This window comes from Charadrius vociferus, unplaced genomic scaffold, assembly GCF_000708025.1.
Source record: "Charadrius vociferus isolate BGI_N301 unplaced genomic scaffold, ASM70802v2 scaffold585, whole genome shotgun sequence".
Lineage (NCBI taxonomy): Eukaryota > Metazoa > Chordata > Aves > Charadriiformes > Charadriidae > Charadrius > Charadrius vociferus.
The window spans coordinates 948,692-962,965 of record NW_009648642.1 but is presented as its reverse complement, the minus strand read 5'-3'; the positions used below and the strand labels follow the sequence as shown (position 1 = coordinate 962,965).

The following is a 14,274-nucleotide window of genomic DNA, read 5'->3' as shown; positions in this document are numbered from 1 at the left end:
GGTAGATCAGACCAGCATCCTCTGGGCTTTACTCAGTTTTGTCTTGGAAAACTCTGAAGACAGGCACTGCACAACGCTCTCTGGGTAACCTCTTCCTGATTGTCCTCAGGGTGAATAAGCTTTTCTGGTAGTGGCTCTATAAAACGTGATGGCCTGAATATAACCTCTACATCTAAGTTCCTGCTTATCTGTAGCTGTGATGGAAAGAAAAGCTGGGGGGGGGGGACCCCAGAATATACACACCCTTTTTACTGTACACCCTTTTGCTTGGTGGGGTTTTTTGTGGGTTGGTTTCGTTTTTTTTTTTTCCTTCTTACTGATGACCATGGACAAAGACAGGCCAGACAGCCCTCTTGTTTGACTCATTTCCAACACTCACAATTAGCAGACATTACTGGGGATGGAAGCTGTAAAGTAAAAACAAACCCCAAAACCCAACCAAGACCTTCTCTCACCATGGTGACAATCATGAAACTTCTGCAATGGAAGATGCCAATGGGAGTTAGGCCACTGGTTTCACTGAAACCAGAATTTCACCTTGGAAGGCTTGGCCCTACAGACAGATTTTTAGCCCCCCTGCCAAGGAGTCATTATTATGTAAATAAAGGTTAAATGGAAAAATCTGATGGGGCATGAACAGCAAGGAACACACTGGACATAAGTTAGACCAAGTATTAGTATGTATTTATGCACAAGAATAAAAACAGCTTTACAAGTTGAATTGGAAATTTAAACAGAGGAAGTTTAACAGCTTTTGTATATTATATTAAATAACCAAAACACCTTTTTCCAAAATTGGTAAAGAATAAATAATATAATTTACAATATGGTACAAAAAATAATCAGTAAGGACAGGCATTCTGCTTTATACATACACTATATAGGTATATTTATAATCTATAAAACAAATTCACATCTCCAACAAGCCAGAAACCTTAGATGATATGGCTTACCTATTATTAAAAGAAACAGCATTAAATTTTGCTGCCAGAACCATAAGCTCTAAAGCAGTTATCATGTTTCCATAATTAATGATAACTTATTGCCGTAGTGCTTGCCAAGGTTTCACTTAGTTAACATTTACAAACTGCTGTGAAATTAAGAGATTCAAAGGTTTGAAAAGGTTAAAAAAAAGTGCAGTACTTTCCTTATAAATGCATCTGAAGTCTGAGTGTAAAAAACAAAATGCAACTTAATTTCCACTCTGGGATCTGCGGAGTCAGTAAATGAGATGTCTAATTAGATGACTAATTTGATCCAAGCTATTTAATTCAATTTAGAAATATAAAGAGGGGTGTCAAGAAAAGGCTTAACAATGCCATATTAAAAACAATTAGTATTCCTATGCTTAGTAGATTTAGTGATAAAGGATAAAATGAATTGTGTGGGTAATCGGGATGCAACACCCGGCAGAAAACCCAGTTAGCGCACACACAGGGAGATGTAATCCTTAGGATGTGGTAGTACCGCTTGTCACCCAGACCAGGATGACAACAAATACTGAATTTTCTGCCATTCATCTTGCTGAACTACTCAGAACTTCCTTATTATATATAGTCACTAAACCAACATGGGGAAAGCCTAGAGCAATTAATACTAGAACTGGAGGGTGTTAGTGTCCATTTATCCTCTTCAACCACCTTACAGTACTCCAAGAAGCTATTAAGCTAACAAAGTCACCTTTACTTCAAAACCAATCCTGCGTGAATCTCAGTGCAACTTGCTTGAGTGTTTGCTTAGCACAGGCTGACATTGTTACACATACGGATTTTGTTACTTCTGTTGGGGAAGCTGAAATAATTAAAATTGAAAAAGTTTTGTGTTTTTTAAAAAAATAAAATATATATACACACACAAGCATACATATATGGATGTGTGTGTGTGTGTGTATATATATATATATATATGTAAGTGTCTGTATATACACACCCCTCCTACACCCCCCCCAATTTTTCGCTTAGCAGTCTTAGGCACAAACTGATAATGGTTAGTATTGTAAAGCACATCCACCTAAAATCTAGAGCTGGTAGAATCACAGGTGTGTTTAACTGACCTTTCACATAATAAGGATAACAAATCCTGCATCAATTCAAAACTACTACAACAATCTAAGTTATTTTCAAGTTTTTCCCTGATAAGACTGACTTGTCCTGAAAGGGCTTTATTACTAAACTGCAGTTTGCACAGCATTACATTTCTGAAATCAAATTCTGTTTCATAATGACAACTTTTAAGAGGCTGATGCCAAACCCATTTCTAACAACAGAACTCTGGGTGCTGAACTGACCTCTATCACTTCCACGTTGCTGTTACTCAGAGGTCCAAGTCTACTGGCAAAGGTTCAGGATATCAACGTTTTCCAATCTCATGGCATCATTAAAAATAGCCACTATGCTGTCTTCATTCTGCAACTCTGTATTTCCTCTATGGCAACTGAATGGGCTGAGGAAGGGCAGCCTGACAGCTCCCTGCGTCAGACGGCAGAAAGTCAGCACGGATCTCGAAGAAGTGCTCTGCCATGTAGGTGCAGCAACACCAGCACTTATTCTAGGCAACCTAAGAGTCAAAACCAGTGTCACACCCACTCCATTACCAGCATGGGTAAAGAAGATGGAATGTTCGTCAAGCTACCCAAATACATCGGACACCCATCAGGCTGGTCTTTCAATATTCAGAAGTTTAAGAATGAGAGTTCATATTTTCTTTTATACAGTACTTGATTAGAATGTATCACATCTCCTCCTGCGTGTCCCATAATCCATGGCTACAGTAGGAGCCCTCTACTTTCGTCCTGCAAGTCCAAAAAATTTTTGGAGGTACAGCATATAGGATAATCAGCATTACTAATGTAAGAAGCCAAAACCAAGAGGAAACAATCTGGGAAAGACTGAACCACAATACAGCTCAACTCTAAGTAAAACTTCCAAAGTTCTTGAGGGAGCGACTTGAGCTTAATGGGTATCCTCTCGATGGCAAAGGTGAAAGCTCAGAATGATACACTCCTCAGCATTCGTTTTTTCTGACAGCTTTCGATTTTTTATATTCTAGGTTTACAGGATTTCCTGATAATTGCATCAGAATTCTCAAACAAGGCTCTGCGAGAATAACAAAAGAGAAATAATGACAGGAGGACTTCTTCATATCCCACATGACACACAGTCAGAGTAGGAAGTTAGCCCAGAGGTATGAAATTCTTCATTCTAATCATGATTGTTTTCTTGCTACTAATAGAGGTTTGCCTCCATGTTGGGAACATCCAGTTGTACTAATGCTGGTTTTACACATCTGTATGGTTCCTATGTCAAAGAGGAGAATATAGCAACCTGATAGGTGGGGTCTTGGAATGTCATCCAAATCTCACTATTTTTTTGAGTGAAATCAAGAAGGTTGCGCTGGGCCACACAAAAGGTGCATCAGAAAACTTGTTACTTTTTCTCTTAATGATAGAAAGCGTAAGGTAAACTATAGAGCAGTTAAAAAAAATAATCTACGTAAAGCAGGGTAAAGTGACTGGGAAAACAGCCAAACTAATCAGTGCATCGTGAGCAGGGTTACAAGAAGAAACTCCCAGTTAAATGCCTTGTAAAAGTAGCTAAAGGCAGGTAGAACTATATCCACCAAGTATAGTGCAAGTTGGGAAAATGAACCCCTGATAATAGCCTAAGAGATGGAAAAGTTTTGTTTATTTATCAATAATATAAAGTTGAGGTTTATATAGGACTAGCCCCTTGGGTAAGTTCAGAGCTACTTAAAACAGCCAAGGGACATCCTTTTACTGGAGAAGCAGACAAGTGCTTAGAAAAAGGGGCACAATAAAGGTATTCTCTCTTATGACCCGCAGGAAAGGAAATAGGAAAAGTCTCCTGAGTTATAAAGGTAGAATCAACGGACAACCAGCTGCAGAGAAAGTAATTTTATATTCCTTTGAACCTGCTGGTATCAGGATCTGGGTCTTTCAAATATTAAAACACTATCGTTAAATGCATAGGGATTTAGTAGAGGGAGTACCAGATCCACTAGTGCCTGGGAGTGACGATAATGAAAAATGATGCCCTGAGGTACTACAGAGCACCTGGAATTCACAGAACAAGGAAGAAATAAGGAAGGACTAAGGGATTAAGCTAGGACTTGACACCTCTCCTCTTCATGACACAAAACAGATCTCAACAACCTTAGCGTTAACACATTATTTGTTTCTTCTATACATTACAACGTTCTTTCCTATTTCCTCTCCCCACGTAAATCCTCAGTTTTTGTGAAAAAAGATGGCAATATATACAGGTTTCCAGCAAAGCGAAGACTAGTTATGACAAAGCTTTCAATAGTGATTCCAGTAAGCTCTTTTGCAGTGTTTCCTGACTTAAAAAGCAACTGTTCTTCAGGGAAAGCAAGAAAGTACTCTCCCGCTCATGGGATGAGCTGTGCAATGTGATGAAGAATCTCGAAGGTGGAGAATATGAGTGCAGTCAGGATGATGATTGCGACATGTGATGTGGTTTAAAAATAGAGGAAACTCCCCAAGGATCCATGCAATCTGGGAGCAGGGTGAATCAGAGTTCCCCTACGAAACAAGAAAGCAGGTACGCGCAGCTGCTGGAATGGTCAGACAACGAAACATAGCCAAAGAAACAGAATGCTCTATAACAACGAAGCATCGTAGAGTCGCAGTGCCTTTGAAGAGAGTGCAAGAAACTTCAGTTTGACTGACTGATAAAAAGAGTGCCAACTAGGACATGTCAAGATGCAAAATGGTTCCATATCTACCCCCACCCTTTATCCTGCACAACTTCAATGTGGATCCCAAATCATGGCATTTTGATTACTACGCAAAAAATAATTCACGTAGGGGAGCTTCTGGCAATACCCTTCCCTGCTTGCGCTTCCTGCTTAGGCCATTCCAAAGTACAAGTCCAGGACCGTCCCATAAACCTGCCATCTTACATCCCTGATGCAGGGGCACTGTTTCCCATAATACTATTCCACATTTTGTTGTTCCCAGTATATTGCACATTCCAGGACTTGCGAGTACTTCTTCAGACTTTTGAAGACAATGCTTCTCTTTTAGAAAGAAGCGCACAAGACAGACAACTGAGCCTCAGCTGCTTCTCTACAACCTGCCCTTGCCATGATCCAGCGCTGCAAGCTCCAATGTTAGCTGAACAGTCTACACCAGCCTGCTGGTCTCATATGCTCACTGTGAGAGATCCCCGATTGGGGGACCACCACCTCCTCCATCAAACAGAATTTCCCTTCGGGTTGGCTCAGGTATTGATAGCTCCTGGGCAAGGTCATTAAAACGAGAGATGTAATCTATGCTGTTCTCATTCATCATGCAAGCCAGCTGGGAATCCACCACCTAGAAGAGACATGAGAGAAAAGAAGACCTACACATCAGTGGAAATTTCACAGTATCAGAGAATTGTTTAGGTTGGAAGGGACATCTTGAGATCATTTTGTCCCACCATCCTGCTCAAGCAGGGTCAGCTAGAACAGGCTGCCCTAGACCTTGTCTGGTCAGGTGCTGAATTATCTCCACAACTTCTCTGGGCAACCTCTTTCCATGTTTGACCACCCTCACATTAAAAAAGTTCAGGTGGAATTTCATGCGTTTCAATTTGTGCCTGCTGCCTCTTGTCCTGAGAAGAGTTTGGCTCCCTCATCTTCATTCCCAGCCTCTCCTCATATGAAAGACACACTTTATATCACTTGTATCCGAGTTAGAGAATAGCATTTATCCATGGCTAAATGGAAACCGCTGGGGGGGGACAGAGAGGGGGGGGGCGGACAAACCCAAACCTACAGTCTCAATGGGCATTACCTGCCTATCCTTAATTCAGCATTAAGGAGCACTCTTAGATGCACTGTACAAAAACTCTATAGCTATTACCTCTCATGAAAGAACTGCATTCGTAAATAAAACTCGATTCTGCAGGAAACTTAATAAAAGGCCTTTCAAAATTCTCCCATCATTACAACCATTTTTAATGATACTTGCTTCCTCTAAAGACTCCCACAGAAACCCACATCTGCCACAACAGCTGCTCTGGTGTGCCAAAAATGGTGGCTTACCCCATTTTCTTCTGAAGGCAGCTTGTAAGATCAAGGGCTGCAATGTCACTTCAGATCCACACAAATAAATTATCACATATTCCTTTAATTAACACACACCCTGACAGATTCTCACCACCAAGAAAGCAGGATCTTCATATTTGTGCCAGGAAGCAGAGCTGTGTGTGGAGTCTGAAGCTGCTAAGGGCACACTAACACCGCATGAGCTTGCTGCAATTCTGATTACGAGGTCTGTACAGAACCTCCTTACCCAAATCCAAAGGGCAATGGAGGAATGACATTTTACTTCCATCAGGGCAAGCCCCCTCCAAGTTGCAACGTACATGATGTTACACTGAGTCAACGACTGTAAACTGTAGGATAATTAAGACGGGAAGGGACCTGAAAAGGTCTCTAGTTCAACCACCTGCTCAAAGCAGGGTCACCTAGGAGGACAGACCAGCTTTCTCAGGGCTTTATTGATGTCAGCCTTGAAAAGCTCTGAAGACCGACACTATACATCATCTCTGGGTGACTTGTTCCCCTGCCTGACTGTCCTCAGGGTGAAAAAGTTTTTCTTTACATGTAGTCAGAACCTTTCTCAATTCAGCTTTTGCCTGTTCCTCCCACCATGCATCACCACTTTGTGAAGGTCCCAGCTACATCTTCTTGATGATATCCCCACAAGTACTGGCAGGCAGTTAGGTCCCTCCCGCCCTGATGCCTCTTCCAGGCTGAACAAGCCCAGTACCATCAGCCTTTCCTCACAGACAGGTGGTTCAGCCTCCTAATCGTCTTGGTGGCCCTCTGCTGAACTTGCTCCAGTTTATCTATCTTTCCTGTGCTGGGTGCTCAAAACTGGTCAAAACATTCTAGACACAGTCTCATAGCTGTTGAGAAGAGCAGGATAATCATCGCTTTGTTCAATTCACTGGCTATGCTCCTGGTGAAACAGCCCAGTACACTGCTGGTTGTCTTAGCTGCCACAGAATATCCTGGCTCACATTCAGCTTGCTGTCTATCAAGAAGCACAGGTACACCTCAGCAGAGCTGTTTCTTACACAGTCGATCTCCAGCCTACATCGCTGTCGGGTTTACTCCTGCCTGGGGGCAGGACTTTGCATTTGTCCTTGCTGAATTCTGTGATGTTCCTGGCAGCTCATTCCTCCATTCTGTCTCTGTTCCTCTGAAAGACAGCTCTGTCCCCAAGCGTACCAAAGCTTTAATGACTGCTGGTCTTCACTCTACCCCTTCAAAAGATTTCAAAACGGAAGGATAATTCTACCAACAGAGAAAATAGCTCAGCAACACAGGACCTTCTGCCATTCTCAGGTAACTTAGTATTAGCTAGTTTCTGCTTCTTCCTATTTATTTTTTCTACCAGTCCTCCAATCATACCATAGCTGTATCAGTATTAACCTTACTCTCATCTTTAGTATTTTCCATTCATGCTCTACAAAACAGGAGACACAAAACAGAAGGATGACAACTCTCTGTCAAAAGTAAGACAGGTCCAACATGGTAACCATGACCTCCCCCCCACAAAAACAACTTGGGTTGAAGGTGCTCATAACAGTTTCTCACACCAGCTCCGGTGCAGTACACCCTCAAGCCATTTCATACCTTTCCATTAAGACTCTAATGCTGTTTCACAAAGCCGAGGTGCAGATGTCAAAGCATCTTTGCCTTAAGTGTCCATCATACCTTCCTGAGATAATATACAGTAACACTGCACTAAAAAAGGAAGCAGAGAGTTGAACGTAATTTGGTGACATACCTCTGCTACATCTGCCAGAGACCGGGACACAAAAGAGTCACGCGAGTTTCCATCCAGAAGGCTGGGTCCCAGTAAGGAGGTGCCACTGGCAGTCCCAACAGGAGTGGGCAACATTTTTCGTCCCTTCTCGGGGGAGATGAAACTTGCTATAAAGAAGAGGCACATCAGTAAGTCACCGCACTGAGTCTTTGCAATTGGGAGAATAAAGAGAAGGACAAGGAAATAGAAAGTGGAGGACAGATACCTATTTCTTCTCTCTTAAAAATTATGTGTTACCAGTATGAACACCATCAGCGCACTGCTAAGACTACAGAGACTCATTACACTGACAGAGACTCATTACACTGGCCCAAATAATATTAATTAAAATACCACCAACCAAACCCCAAACAAAGCCAGTGATCCCATGTCTTTGAGATTACGCTCACCAAGCACAGAACGAAGTCTATTTTGCCAACAGCAGAGCCAAGGGCATCTTTTCATTTTGGCAGAACAGCCAAAATGTCTCAATCTAGCTGATGAGTCAGGCTCCAAACAGACTACCAAGAACTGCGAAGGAATTATGTGTCCCAAGGTATAGGCCCCAATCTAGCAACAGGACCTTTTCAGGAACAGACTTGTAAAGAGCAAGAGAATGTATTCAAGGCAACAGTATTGAAATGAAAGCAAGGAAAGAATCCTACAAACATCCTACTGGGTTTACAATTTTCCAAAGGACTCACTTCTAATAAACAGCTTTATTTTTATTTTTTTTTTAAAAGGAAAGAGGGTTTTTGTTGCAGTTCTCTGCATAGAGGCACTTACAAAATAAGCTGCTGAGCGACGAGTCTGTGGAGTCATTGGGGTACCACTGGGGATCATGGCTGGGAGAGGCAATCCAGTTCTGTTGAGGACTACTGGATGGGGACGGAAGACTTTTGGAGCTGTCACTGCCATTCAGCTTTGCAGGAGAGAGAGAAACACCTTCACCTGTAAGCCAATGTCAGGAATCACTGATTCAGTTAATGTGGGAAAGTTATAGGAGGCTGCACCAACTTATGTTTAGAAAGAAAAAAAAAAAACCCACCAACAAAAACCCTCCACCTATATATACTAGAAAATAAAGGCTAGGCACATAATTTTATTTCCAACAGATACTAAAAAAGAAAATAGCCAAAACCTGCTTTCTGGAAAAATTTCTGCTGACATGTAAGTTGACAGGGAATTTTTTTTTTTTTTTAATGTTAACAGGAATACTTTAAGGAAGCTCAGACTTACTGTATTGACCAGAGCTGATAGCTATTTCAATGATAGAATCACTGATTTGAGTGGCAGGTTCTCCTTGAGAAAGCACATCTTCAGGTGGTCCAGGCAAAGAAATATCCAAGAGAGCAGAAACGTTGGGAGGAGAGAGCCGGGTGCTGGAAGCCTCTGATGAGGGAAGTGGAGGAGTGGAAAGACCATTTTGGAGGGGAGTCTTGGACAGTTCCGACAGAGAAAGGACTGATGTGCCCTGTTACAAGAAACAGAGTTAATTGTTCGTGAATTTACAAAGGACTTGGAAATTTGTCTGAAAAGCAACATCTTAGCTCCTAAGCATCAGATTAAAATCAGACTTTAAGGAGGAAGGGAGGGGGGGAGGGGGGGAAGACAAGTAATAATCCAGCAGACAATATTCTTAGAACTTTAACACATATAAATTTATATATAATGTATGATTATATTAAATAATAATATTTACTTTATTTATAAAATATACTAAAATATATTATAAATGTGTATTATTTTCATGAAAAATATCTGTAAGCATAGACAAATATGCTTCAGCCCATATCCTGCCCAATCATCTGAAAAAATGTGTCTGTAACATTCCAAAAAAATATTTAATACAGCCTGAAGAACAGAAACAAGCATAATAATAAAATGATGAATCTACAAGATAGTTCTTAAGAATTAAGTATTCTTTTGCCTTTGTATAGGTAAAAAACCTAAAACTGCTTGAAGAGTATGTATTTTAAACTGCTAACTTGCTCCTCCGTACAGCTAGACTTCCCAAAACTCAATTATTTTTTAAGGAGTCTTCTTATTAGTACCTCATCATAGAAGTGTTTGTGATTTTTTTCTGATGTAGTATATACAAAGCTGTCCTGAGAGAAAGAAACAGGAACTAAAGCCCCTTTACCACAAATAAATGCCTGGTAGGTTCATGTCCTAACATCTGTGCTACAAAAAACCCCCTATCTTTCTCTCCTTTATGCTCACCAATCAAATTAATTTGACCTTTTTTGCATGTACCTGTCACAGGAAAGGTCGCAAGTGCTTCCAGTGAAAAAAAAAAAAAAAAAGAAAAACCTGTATTCTGAGGCTTAAGTATCTAACACAGGGTCCTGGATCTCACTGGAGAAGGATGCTGGGGCTAGGATCACCATGCTCTTACAACTTAGGTGCTGCCACAGTTACTTTTGAAGTATCCGTGTCTTAGTGGATCCAGCACAAAGAAAAGTGGTTCTCTGAAGAGGATTACAATCATGCGCTTAGTCTTAACATTCCTCCTTCAGCAACATACAAGCAGCAGGACTGCCAACTCCCCAAATCTTTCTCTGTGATATTTAAAATACACATGTACGGTATAGCAGAGCAATTATAAACTCCACTGTATCAAGAAATATGTAAATCCTGTTTGCCCTTCAGAAGTCAGAGATCGTCAGCTTTGCTTTTTTAGAGAATGGGACCCACAGAAATTCAAGCAGCTTTCCTAAATTTCTTTCTTTAAATTTCTTCAGATGCTAGAGATTTCAATTCCCACAAAACAGTACCGATGGTGTGCAATTATCTGGGAACAAGAGGTTTTAGGTTTTAACTAGTAATACCAGTGGTGTTTTCAAAGCATTACCCATTTCATACAACTCTTCTTTCAACACATACTCTACCTGGAAACCATCGGGAACTGCCTCCTGCTCGTGCCGTGTTGGCAGGCTGATGAACGGAACACGACACCCAGGGCCCGAGCCCTAGAAGCACAACACAAATCATGTAAGTTACAAACGTTTGCACCAGATGCTGCAAATACAGCTGAGGAGGTAAGAGACAAGTGCCTGTCACAGGTTAGGCATGCTCTTTCTACATATTATGCCTTTCAAAATTGTCCATCAACTCCCTGAGAAAAGGACATAGACTAACATGTATCTGGGTCTCGCTGAAAGAAACAGCAAGGAGAAATCGGTTTCCATTCCAAATACATACCTAAAAGTCCATGTTTTGCCCCAGATTCCCTCCTGAATTACTGTCTATTGAAATGCTACTGCTTCTTTTCATAGAATTGTCTAGGCTGGAAGGGACCTTTAAGATCATTGAGTCCAACCACCAACCTGACACTGCCAAACCCACCACTAAACCATGTCCCTCAGCACCACGTCTGCCCAACTTTTAAATCTCTCCAGGGATGGTGATTCCACCACTGCCCCAGGCAGCCTGTTCCAGTGCTTGACAATACTTTTAGTGAATAAATTTTTCCTAATATCCATCCTAAACCTCCCCTGGCACAACTTGAGGACATTTCCTCTTGTCCTATCGCCTGTTCCTTGGAAGCAGAGCCCGACCCCCCCTCGCTACACCCTCTTTTCAGGGAGCTGTAGAGCGTGAGAAGGTCTCCCTTCAGCCTCCTCTTCTCCAGGCTGAACACCCCCAGGTCCCTCAGCCGCTCCTCATCAGACTTGTGCTCCAGTCCCCTCACCAGCTCCGTTGCCCTTCTCTGGACACGCTCCAGCGCCTCAATGTTTTTCTTGTCATAAGGGGCCCAAAACTGAACGTAGCACTCAAGCCCAGATTTCTGGATGGCCAACTGCTACAGTCTCCCAGCTGAAAGCTATTCTATAGGATGGCAATCTGTCCAATGTGATGATGATTTGATCTCTCGAACCTGAAATACACACTATACAACACAGATTTGGTTTGCTACGATAGAAGTGTCTAACAGCAAGCTCCAGGAGAAAGCTCACTGAAGAGTCAGTAATAATAAAGCTTTTTTTACACCGTGAAAGAGCGTGACACTTAACTACTTTCAAAAGCATGCTCAAGAGCCTCTGACCTCTACAGTGGTGATGGAGCCTCCATTCTGATGTGCTACTGTTGACTCCTGCCCTGTTACCACCGTGGTCACTCTGTCTGGTGACAATGGGGATACACCTGACAAACCATCTGCATCCAGGACAGGCACAGGGCTACCAGGGATGATACCAGCACTTTTAGCTGCCAAGTCGATAGCACCTTTTGTGAAACAAAAAAGCAAAAAACACATTACAAACCTTCTCTTCAGGCAATTATTTTGTTGTGACTCACCTAAAAGTAATTTTAACAATTGCCCAGAGTCAAAACTTAACACATGCAGAAAGTGAAAACAGTAATTATCTGATCAGCTATATCAGTTGTTCCTCTTCAAAGTATAACATTTATTTCAGCTAAAATGTTTACTTTTTCTGCCCTGTTCCAACATGTTATCAGGTATACCAAAACAGTTTAGAGAAATGTGTCAGTTCCCCCCTGCTCTTTCCTTCTATTTTTTTTTCTTTTTTGTCCTGAGAATTTTTAAGTGTTTGTTTATGTAATTTCTAGCAATTTCCTACGGTTTACTAGAGGAGCTATAAAACCAACATAGCCTTATTTAGTTGTCTTGCCTTTAGCAGCCATTTGGTCTCAATATAAAAAACACATTGTTGCAGGGTCAAACTCACCCAGATCTTTTAAAATCCACTTAAAATATTGGAATGTCTTCTCATCATAGAGAATCCTCTATGTAAAACACAGAGGCAGTCATTGTTTTCACCTCATTAATCATTCTAATTATGGAATCATTCTTTTGTTGCAAGACGGTATTTACTTGGGGTACACTGACATGTTTTTTTTTTTCTTGTAGAATGCATAATCCCACGTTAGTGGATAAACTGTTTGTAAGTTTCTTTGAAATATGTCACAATCCCTTTTCAAAGTGGTCTTGCAATGAAATATCATAAAAGCGCTCAACTTTGGTTACAAATTCTAACCCCTTGCTTTGCCTGCAGGTCAGACACAGTGAAGGAACCTCGTTCAGACTGTCCTACCACTGCCTGCTCCCTTTGCGCAGTCACAAAAAGCCACAGAAAGTAAGATATCAGTAAAAGCTGTCTTCTTTAACTTCCAAAGGCACTAGCGATTTTACCTAGGAACCAGAAACCATCATACAGATAACAGACCATGCGTGGCTCATTCTGTTTAAGAAATGACTTACTAGACAGATGGTTGGTAGCCTGTGTTGGAAGAACTTTGGGCACAATTGGACGAGAAACAGCAGCTTTAGTCAGCGAGGACTGGATTGGCCGAAAAGATCCTCTCCCTAGGGGGAAGGATTAAATACCTCTCAAGCACGTGAAATCTAACATCTTTAAAGCAGAGCACAACACTGTTCAATGGAAGCAAGCAAATTCCAAGCAGTAGCAAGCTCCAGGAATGCAAGTAGTGGAGACGATGAAACAGACTTGAAATAGTAATGCAAGCAAACGAGCGCCTTATCACAAAAATGCAACAGCAAATGTTGCTGTATTGTTGAAACTGCTTTTATTATTATCAGTGAAGATAACCTTTAAGGTCTCATGTTGATTTTGGGAGTCAAGCTGAGATGGGGGATCACCTGTACTGCTGTTGTACTCAGGAGTATATCAGCAGAACAGGACAAGCAGACAGTATATTGATTTACTCTATGAAATTTAGGCAGTATCCCAGGTACAGGGAAATGGCCATTATAAAATCTAGACCAATGATTATACCCTACAGGAAAAAAAAAAATATTCTTATCTAAGTAATTTATTCCAAAATTTCGGCTCCTTGTAGAGAACTCCTTACAATTCCCTGCTTTCAATACTGGGAAATGGAAGAAAAAAATTTCTCTAATAATCATGACTTGAATGGTCAGGGTTGGAAGGGGCCTCTGGAGCTCCCCCATTCCCACCCCCTGCCAGAGCAGGGGCACCTCCAGCAGTTGCACAGGACAGCGTCCAGGCGGGTTTGGAATGTCTTCCAAGTGGGAGACTCCCCCACCTCTCTGGGCAGCCTGTGCCACTGCTCCACTACCCTCGAAGTAAAGAAGTTCCTTCTCATGTTAAGAGGGAACTTCCTATGTTCAAAGCTTGTGCCCATTACCTCTTGTCCTGTCACTGGGCACCACTGGAAACAGACTGTTCCCATCCCCCTGGCATCCTCCCTTTAAGTATGTGTAAGCATTAATAAGATCCCCCCTCAATCTTCTTTTCTCTAGACTAAAGAGACCCAAGTCCCTCAGCCTCTCCTCATAGGAGAGATGTTCTAATCCCCTCATCATCTTTGTAGCCCTTTGCTGGACCCTCTCCAGCAGATCCCTGTCTGTCTTGAACTGGGGAGCCCAGAACTAGATGTAGTACTCCAGATGCAGCCTCACCAGGGCAGAGTAGAGGGGGAGAATG

At 41.7% G+C, this 14,274-nt stretch overlaps 1 protein-coding gene across 1 annotated transcript in view; it reads right to left on the bottom strand.

Annotated features, from left to right (window-relative positions):
- Window positions 1-4,708: 4,708 nt before the first annotated feature.
- The window catches only part of CRAMP1L (Crm, cramped-like (Drosophila)), a 48,397-nt gene continuing 38,831 nt past the window's right edge, over window positions 4,709-14,274 (bottom strand). Inside the window, exons 15-21 of the mRNA XM_009886369.1 lie at window positions 13,068-13,172; window positions 11,892-12,070; window positions 10,735-10,815; window positions 9,083-9,317; window positions 8,630-8,794; window positions 7,826-7,971; window positions 4,709-5,356 (exon numbers count right to left, since the gene is read on the bottom strand). Coding sequence (XP_009884671.1) covers window positions 5,192-5,356; window positions 7,826-7,971; window positions 8,630-8,794; window positions 9,083-9,317; window positions 10,735-10,815; window positions 11,892-12,070; window positions 13,068-13,172 — 1,076 coding nt within the window. The 3' untranslated portion in view covers window positions 4,709-5,191. The remainder of the gene's footprint in view (window positions 5,357-7,825; window positions 7,972-8,629; window positions 8,795-9,082; window positions 9,318-10,734; window positions 10,816-11,891; window positions 12,071-13,067; window positions 13,173-14,274) is intronic.